The sequence below is a fragment of the Anopheles gambiae genome, chromosome 2 (genome assembly GCF_943734735.2).
Source record: "Anopheles gambiae chromosome 2, idAnoGambNW_F1_1, whole genome shotgun sequence".
NCBI classification, from domain to species: Eukaryota; Metazoa; Arthropoda; class Insecta; order Diptera; family Culicidae; genus Anopheles; species Anopheles gambiae.
This window is the reverse complement of record NC_064601.1, coordinates 102,729,111-102,738,699: the sequence shown is the minus strand read 5'-3', so window position 1 is coordinate 102,738,699 and position 9,589 is coordinate 102,729,111. Positions and strand designations below refer to the sequence as shown.

General features: G+C 46.0%; 1 protein-coding gene across 1 annotated transcript in view; it reads left to right on the top strand.

The window, feature by feature from the left end:
- The first annotated feature begins 163 nt into the window (after positions 1 to 163).
- LOC5667268 (LIM and SH3 domain protein Lasp) overlaps positions 164 to 9,589 on the top strand; it is a 58,211-nt gene continuing 48,785 nt past the window's right edge. Inside the window, exon 1 of the mRNA XM_001688840.2 lies at positions 164 to 1,300. Coding sequence (XP_001688892.2) covers positions 1,232 to 1,300 — 69 coding nt within the window. The 5' untranslated portion in view covers positions 164 to 1,231. The remainder of the gene's footprint in view (positions 1,301 to 9,589) is intronic.

Genomic DNA, 9,589 nt, shown 5'->3' with positions numbered 1-9,589 from the left:
TCTCCTCCACGGCAAGGCATGTGCGAAAACGCAAGAGCGAGTAGCCCTATACCGCCACACGTCCGTGCAAGCAGGATAGCGCCAATCAACGCTAGAGCGAGAAGCACGCACACACACAGCTGCTCTGCTCTCACCAACTGCCAGCTCGTGCTCCAGCCGAGAGTCCGCGCGGGCTCGTTCAGTTTGTTTCTCTCTCGCAAAGCGAACGGACGTGTGTGTGCAGCGCTGTGTGCGTCTTGTCGCGTCGAATTTGTTTTGTTTTAAATTCTAACAGCCCAGTTGCGTTAGCATTCTAAAAAGCGAACGAAAAAAAAAATCCTTCTTTGCCGCCGATCTCGGAAGTGCGTTTTTTGTGTGTGAATTAAAGCAGAAGAAAAAAAAAACTACCGCTTCGACACGTGTGCCTGCGTACACACGGGCGAAGGTAACGTGGGACGGCATATCGTGTCAGCTTTGACCGTTTGTTGCGTTTGCCGTTTTGCTGTTGCTGTTGTTATTGTTGGGGTTCTTCTTCTGTTTCTCTAAGCCCGAATTCCTCCAGGAAGAAGTGGTTGCCCGTGCGCGCCTGTTGCTCTGTGAGTGTGTGTGTGTGTGTGTGTGTGCTTCCGCGCGCGTGTGTGTGTGCGCACTGATCTGTGATCTTGTTCACGGTTGAGCCAAAAGTTAAAAGAAAGCAAAAGAAAAAAAAGAAGTGTTGACGCATACGGAAGGGGGCGAAAATAATCTCCAACGCGGGTGCGGGTGAAAGTTCCGAAAAAGATCGATCGATTCCTGCTCCTCATCCCCCCCCCCTCCCTGCAATATACCTGCCGTGCCTACTGCGCCAGTGTATGTGGTGTATCGCTGCGTGTGCGTGTGTGCTACGTCTCGTTGTGGAATAAAAAATTGTGCGTGTGCAAACGTCATCACCAATCCCCCAAAAAAATATAAAAAAAATCACCATTCGTCGTAGCAGGCAGTTGCACGTCTCATCTTGTTACGGATCTGCAAAGCGGAGGTTTTTTTTTCCCACACACAAAACAACTCACTCACACACACATACGTACGCACACAGCTCAGCCGCGGATAGAAGTTGTTCTGCAAACGGCGCACAGCGTGTGAGATCGAGTGTTTAGAGTGAGAGAGAGAGAGAGAGAGGATCGAGCAATTCCGGAAGGGGGGTTTGTGTGTGTGTGTGCGTGCGTGCGTGTTGTAAGTAGCAGGAAGAAGCGATCGTACGGCGGCTGTCAAGATGAACAAATCCTGTGCCCGGTGCCAGAAGGTGGTCTATCCGATCGAGGAGCTAAAATGCTTGGACAAGGTAAGCCTCTCCCCCTTTATTGTATTTTAAATACAAAGTGTATGTGTGTGTTAAGTCATCCCCGTCGCCCAAAAGGGTCATTTTCTGCAATATGGTGTTTTGTATTCTCTCCATTACATCTCTTCTTGATCATTGTGTTTGTGTGTCTATGGCTGTGTGTGTGTCGATCATCTCCGGTCAGGGCAGCGCGAGGGCGTCGAGGTTAGTGTGTGCGTGAGACCTGCAGAGGCTCGCACACACCTTCACCATCAAAGGCACACGGAGCCCAACGATCGAGGGTTTTAAAACGCGCAGCGCTTAAAAGAAGAGAAAAACCCCGCTCAAAGGCACGATGGAATGTGACGGGCTGGCCCAACAAAATTCAACAAAACGTACAAAAAACGACAATGATATATCTGTGGCCATTGATCCGGAAATGGTGGGTTTTGTGCTTTGTGTGACAGAATGATTTCAACGTCCCGATCGACGGGAAGCGCCCTCGCGATCAGCTACGCTGCTTGGTGTAAATATTAAATCACTCCGTCGTGGCTGTCACACGCAATGACGTCATCGGTGGTGATGACGGTGCGCAAAATAATAATAATAATAATAATAATAATAGCACAAACAGAGATCAAGCACGTTCGATCGTGGGCTTTCTTTTGTAGTCGCAAAAAAGCAACAAATGAAACTCAAATCCGGGAGGCAAGTAAGGAATTTACAGCTTCCACGGCGAAAGATGCCACCCGGCGATAAGCAGCAGTGAATAGTGTTTGGAATGTGGCACTGCGATGTTGCTTTTAAAGTGCCTCGTTTTTCCCCCGTTTCTATTGCTTCACCCTTGCGCATGCAAAACAGGTAACAGGAGACGAACTTTTTCGCGCACACAACAATTTCGCGCTGATAAGCGCAACTGGGCGCAACTTGGAACGTCTTTCCTACACAGCAGACGCTTTTTCATGGCAAAAAAAAGAAACAAAAATGCGCAATCTTCCTATCACATGACACGCCGGGGACTGGAATAAATCATTCGCAGGGGCGACCAAAACTACCCCCCCCCCCCCCCCCCCCAGATAATGATTTTTCTCCCTTAGGTATTTGTGGTTGCACGTTGCTGCACGCTGGTGCTGATAAGATAAGGAATGGGAACGGTGTAAAAGTGAGCTTCCCTCTCGTCCCTCCGCCGTCCCTTAGCAAAACAGTACACATTTCCCCTTCTAACGGACATCCGCATCAGTAGCAAGTAGCGCATGCCACGGGAATTTGAGAGTGTCCCTTTGTGTTTTTGTCACCCAAAACAATCGAATGAATCATACACAAGGGTGATGTAGTTTCCCCCCTTTTTTTTGGTTCGTCAATTTTCAATGTCTGAAATCAAACCAAACCCCACTTCTTCTCCCCCGCTGTGGCCCTTGAAGTGAGGCATTTATTTGTGTGACCTTCATGTGTGTGTGTGAGTGTGCGTGTGTTTGCAAAATTATGCTTACTACTTGTGAAATGCAAAACCCGCTGCAGGTTGACGAAGCTATTTTGTTTTTTTTTTTCGTTTGTAATGTTGCCGCCGCCTTCATTTCACGTGAACAACATAATACCCCCCCACTCCCCCCGGGAATGTCGGGGATGCCGAAGCCTACCACCTTGCAACACCTTGAGAGGGAGAGAGAGAGAGCGAGATGCGTAGTGCAGCGTAAAGGGCTGTTTGTTTATTATTTTTTTGTTAAATGAACTTTACGCAAAGTATTTCATGCGCGTGTGGTGGGGGAAGGTGTGCTGCGTATGGAGGCCACCATCCAACGTTCTCATGCTGCACAATCGCGTAGAGGGTGGCATACCGTGTGTGTGTGTGTGTTTTCACAAACACAAGTTGCAGCATACGTTTGCTATTTTATGTGTTTTTTTCTTTCTTCTGTTTGCTCTATCGCTCGCTTTGCGTAATAAAACAATTATGAAAACATGTGTTTTCCACGGTGCTCAGAGGGCTTGGGTGTGCAAAAAAAAAAAAAGCGCGGGGTGTGGGTTGGATGCAAATGCAACACCCCGAACCCGAGAGCAGTTCCGATTCCGCCGATGAGTGAAGGCGTTAAATGGAGTGGCAACAAGCTATTACTCCATCGTTATTTATCATTTGTTTGCTAGTAGCGGAGGAGGTGTTACTGGGGTGTACTGGAAAAAGGGAAAATTGAATTTCCCATGCTCAGTTGCTTTAGCTCGACGTGCGCTATGATGTGCGCGGAAAAGCAGGTCAAACTATGAAGTAAGCAGTTTAGAGTTTAAAGGGCGATTTTATTTGAGTTTTGCTAAGCTAAAAGATTTGAGTTTTGTCACATTAAACTGAAGGTGCGCGCTTGTCGAATCTGGATCTGATTGCTCCCACCCCTGGTGCCACACCGAGCTGCCCACAGACCTGCGCAAACAATTCTATTGGCCGATCTTGTCTTATGCCCTCTATGCACCAAAAGGAGGCAACATTTCGCTTCGCCCCATTCATCGAATGCATCCAAACGGAACGATCGGGCGATGGTCATGGTCACCTGGCGGAGGAGAAGAACCGTTCCCGCGGGGGAAGCGAAGAAAATAAATCAGCGGGCACCCGAAATGGCGAAAGCGAAACACACACACACACGTACGCACACACATACACAGTTTCGTTTCTTTTGTTTCCACGTTACCTGCACTATGTTGCAGTAGGGTAAGGCGGAGTAAAATGGCACTGTTAAGCAGTTTAATAAATATTCCAATCAAACACAATTATTCTTACATTATTTTATGCTCTCACCTCTATGGATTAAAATTGCCACATAGATTGAAAATAATGTAAACATACGAAACACGTGAACAACAAAAACTGCTGTTTCACGTGTCGCTATTTTGACACGCGTAGCAAAATGGGCCTAGCTCTGGAGCAAAATCATAGTCCATATAGGATACAGGTCGATGCATGTGTTAGGAATTTACAAATTATAGTAAGTAGTAGAAGACGCGGTTTGACAGTTCCCTCGTCCAGTTCTTTTGTCTCATTCTTTAGTTTCGCTTTTTTTCCTAAATCATCTTTAAAACGATATTGTTTGGTGATCTTTCAAGTGTAATAACTATTAACGAGTGCCATGCACCGAAACAAAATATCCAAAAACCATTGATATTCTGAAGAATCTGGCGCATCAAAAACAGTTAATGGGGGCCTTCACGATTCTAGTTAGTTTTTTGTATGGAGTTTGACAGTTGGAGGCTGAAATCATGTAAACACTTCATACAAAACCACACAAAAAACTAGCCTGCAATTTTCAGTCTAGATTATTCGAGCCACAAAGCTAGAATTAGATTCGAGTACCTGCTCGAAAACACGGTTTTGTTTACATTTATCCCAAGGTGCATTAAAGAAATCAGGTAATCGAATCTGGAATCAAAGTGTATGTAGTTCAGGTGGTCTCATAGCATTTTTTTTATAATTAAATTTGAATATCACTTTTTGACAGAACAAGTGAAAATTTTTGCTCCAACGAGCTTTCTGGAGGCTTGACGAATACTCAAAACACTCTTAAAATCTTCATTCAGAAGCAGAAGCGATAAAAATCAGTCTTCTAAATTCATACACCTTGGGATAAGCTCACCTGTATAGTATACCCACTTAGATAGCTGCTCGAAAACTGCTGTACAATGCAAACAGCTGACAGGCTGAAATTTCAGCCTACGAGCTTCAAAAGGAAAGGGCCCCAATATTGAGTAAAACCCGTGTGAATGATACGAATCTTCGCTGGGAAAACACATTTGAACATATTGTTGACTCGATTGAAATAAGAAAAACGAAAAGATCACAAAAAATAGTTGCAAAATTAATACTCCCTTCACTTCGAGCTTGTGTGCGTGCGTGTAGAAATAAACGAGACAACTGTCAAATCCAAGATCTTTGTATTAGTGCAAAAAAGAGCTATACATCGACCTGTATCCTATATGGACATATGTAAACAAAACGTGAAACATCAATATGCTACTTAATCTTATTTTGTATTTTTCGTGGTTATTTTTTCTACTAAGGGTTATAAAATTAACATGATGTTCATAGTGCGCTTCAATGAATTCATTTTGGGCCTTGGAATTTATCGTTGCTGTGAAAAAATGCTCAAATAAAGGGTGCCCATTATGCCCTGTTTTCCCCAGCTCTACTTAACGCAGCTGGTTTATCCCGGTTAACACAACACCATATGCGGCGGTTCGATCGATCTGTGTGTGTGAGTGTGCGAATTGTTTCTACTTTTAGACGAAGCAGGAGAACTCTACTTGACCAGCGGTCCATGTGGTCGATTTTTACTGCTGAGCGCTATTTTCATCGTTTTCAAACCAAGCATCGTTTAATAGATGATAAGTAGTTTGCACAAAAAGAAGGAACACACGCACCCAAAACGATACCATCTAATCCGGCGGGTGTTTGGGGAAAAACGTGTCGATTTTGGGGAAGTGAGATCATTCCCAGATCGTGTTTATACAAGCGTTTAGCAGCTTAAGCTGGGTGGAATGAAAAAAAAAACGAATAATGTGCTCCTCTTCGCAGAATGGATGTCTTTAGAGCTGTGATGCAAAGAATCTTCTTAATTTTTTGGACGCGAGGATCGTGCACGGTGGCGGCCAGGAAATAGGTTTCCTTTTCAAGTGCCCCTTTTAACCCTCACGGAGCCCTTCCCCACCTTATCTGTGGCTACGACATTTGATCGCGTGTAGGTCTCTGGTCTTCCCCGTTCCAAGCGGCAAAGATCATGTCTATCTTTCGCTTCTTAAAAGAAAAAGAACACAAACAGTGTGTGCATCATTCTAGTGCTCCGGGCAGAAAAACATTCGCATTATTTATAGGCAGCAGACGCGTCGACCTAATGCACTGCAAACCGTTACCGTTGCGGGCAGACAACTGCAGCGTGTCGTGATGGTGCCGGAAATGCATGCAACGGAGTGCACAAAAAGTGCACGGAGCTGCCTGCACACGCACGCACCCGGATAGCTGTGTGTGTGTGTGCGTCTTTTGAAAGGCCTCGATTCATTCAGGATGACGCCCAATCCCCCCCGCCGGGAATTGGATGGGGTGGTGGTGTGGATACAGAATAAATCTAAATGCAGCGTTAAGGGGAAATTAAATTAGCTCTTCGCTCTTTGCTGACCGAAGCGGGAGGTTTGAATCATAATTTTAGCCTCAGTTTTCTGTTGAAAAGCCCTCCCCTCTACCCCTGGGACACGTGTACCGGATGGCATGCTGTTCCAGAATTAACTCTACAAATTGATTTGAAGTTGACTCATACACCAATCATTTTCATTGGCATTAAGCAGGGACTCGTGATTCATTACCTATTTCACCATATCGTGTGCGTTGATTATTCCTTTGCATACAATAGGGCAAAGGCAGGCATCTAGCTAAAATTCTGCGCTTGGATCCCAAGGTTGCTCCCCAAGGAGCGTCAAATTTGGCAAATTTATTGCCCTCAAATCAAGTACATCCTTTTATGTGCATCAACTCCAGCGGCATTCCAAGAACTTAAGCGTCTCTCTCTCTCTCTGTGTTTGTGTGTGGTTGTGTGTGCAAATTTGGTTGTGCATGACCAACTGTAACAACCACTCCGTTCTAGCAGCATGCAGAACTCATCCAACCGCTACCCTTAGACGAGGGAGCGCCATTGTTTAGGTCCAATAAAGCACAATCAGCAACTATAACCTCTCCCCCCTGTCTGCCGGTTGAGCTGAGAGGGAGATGAGCAATTTTCATCAATTGTCCTATCCATACACCAGCGCCTGTTTGCGTCCCTCATCACGCGCCTGGACTTCCCCGGCCTGGACTCACTCACCACACAACAGTTACTGTGCGTACGGTTTTGGTAATTGGTGTTCGTACCAGATGTTGCTGGATGCGTGAATTCTAGCGAGTAGATCGATCTTGTTGTAACCATGAAAGGTGTGGTGTCGTGGTCTGGAGCGACCGCATCTACCGGCACATTTGGAAGCGAAATGTGCCAGATGTACCCCCGAAAAAAAAAAAAAGATCGCCGAGATTCAACAACCCGCGAATCATCATCGTGCTCTTGCTCTCTGCTCTCAGTGTTCCTAAGTGAATGCGCAAATAATTGCACTGCAGCTGACACACACACACGCACACGTACCGGTGATCTCAAACATTCCAGTTGATCGTGATCGTGGAGCACAACAGCACATCTGTTTCTTCGCGTACAGTTTGACATTGCTAATGCGTTTACACTAGTGGTGGGGGCTCGGAATTGGATCTACCCGATTCCGATTCCGTGTTCGGAATCAATTCCGGAACCGATTCCGATTCCGGAGTCAATTGTGGAGCCGATTCCGGAGTTGATTCCGGAGCTGATTCCAGAGTTGATTCCGGAGCTGATTCCAGAGTTGACTCCGGAGCCGATTCCGATCCCGATCCCGATCCCGAGCAAAATCAGTCCGAGAATCTCCATGAGAATGGATCTTTTAACAAGTAATGTTTGATTTTTTGCGGTTATCACTAGGGTTATCAATTGGACCCAAACGTCTATTTTTATGGCGATGCCAAAACTGACTCCGTTTGGAAGCCGATTTTCATTTAGGAGCCAATTCCAATACGAGAGCCGATTTCGATTTCGGAGTTGATTCCGGAACCGATTCCGAATCCAGAGTTGATTCCGGAAGCAATTCCGATTCCGGAGTCGATTCCGGAACCGATTCCGATTCCGGAATCAATTATGGAGCCGATTCCGATTCCGGAATCAATTATGGAGCCGATTCCGATTCTGGAGCCGATTCCGGAACCAATTCCCGAGTCGATTCCGATTCCGGAGCCGATTCCGAAATCGATTCCGGAAACTGATCCCGGACCTACTATCCGGAATCGATTCCAGAAAACTGCGGTGCTAACAGGAATCGATTGCGACAAAAACTTCATTGTTCCCATCACTAGGTTGCACGCCCGGACACAAAAAAAAACAGCATGACGTAAGCGGCTGCTGCTGCGCAAAGTGTGTTTGTGTGTCTTTATGATGTGCGGCTATTGAGCTCACGTCATCTCTTGGTCTGGAGTATTGTCCAGTGTTCTAGGCTATTGGAGGTGTATTAGATCACCGATCGATTTGGTGCTTGTAAAAATGTATTTTTTTTACAAATTATTACACCCTCCGTTTTTCCCTATTTGTAGCTCGTTGTGTTGACTGGAGGATTGTGTTGCGTTTTCTTACTTTTTTGTTGTTTAACTCCAGCGCCCAATTGACCACCCTTGTTCGTCACCGTGTTCACCTTGAGAATGAATAGCTGAAAGCTGCTTGCGTGTTTGTGGAACGCGACGACGAGCTTTATGGATTCCATAGTACGCTGGCCGAAGCTGTCTGGCGTCGACGCACACGTTTTGCTACTACCGCGCAAGATCAATCGTGAACGTGATTCAAACGTTTGCGTCAAGCGACGACAGTTGGATGATGTTGTGGAGCACCCTCAGCAGTCTCACCCTCTTCCCCCTCCGTTTTGATTAGACATTCCAAGCACACCGGACCCGGCCCAAGTGTCGCGCGTGTTTTGCTGCGTGCCCTGGCTACTAACAATCATAGCCGTCGCTAAAACGATAGCAATGGCAGCCGCGGGCCAGCTGTAAGCAACCCCATCGTGGCTTCGGCTATCTGTCGTGTCCGAAACATGAGGTGGCGGTATTGCGTCCCTCTCACGCACTCTTTCCCCTGCAAAAATGGAGGGATGTTTCGCTCTAAATTTGATCGAACTGTTCGAAGCCTATTCGATACATCGGGAAATAAAGGGGGCCAAGTGTACACAGGGGGGGTGGTGTGTTGCACATTTGTTGCAGCTGCACTTTGTTCCCGCAACTGGCACAGGGGTGTTGCAGGGGTCGATTGCACCCCTGACAGAAGGGGGTTTTGAGCAAGGGCCAGAACGCCACCACCGGGACTAATTATTCGGTTCCGGTTTCGGGTCTCTCCTCTCCCATCATGGTTTCGGGACGGACAACGTGTAATGGTTTACCTTTTTTTTGTGTCGTTAACAATCGATACATTTAAAATCAATTTCATGGTCTTAAAGTGATATTGGACGATAATTTGCAGGGAAGGGAAGGGCAACACACGATGATCTCTGATATCGAATGACGTATGCAGCAGGCGGAGAAAGAAATGGATTGATTATTTAGTTTTGCATATTTAAAAAAAACCGTTAATACAGATTGTTAGAGAAAGGTAGGTTATCAGAAAATACTTTTGATACATTAAAGTTTCAATCAGTTTTCATGTTTTTCCATAAAACGTACATTTTGACGTTTACGTGCATTTGATACGGCATTTT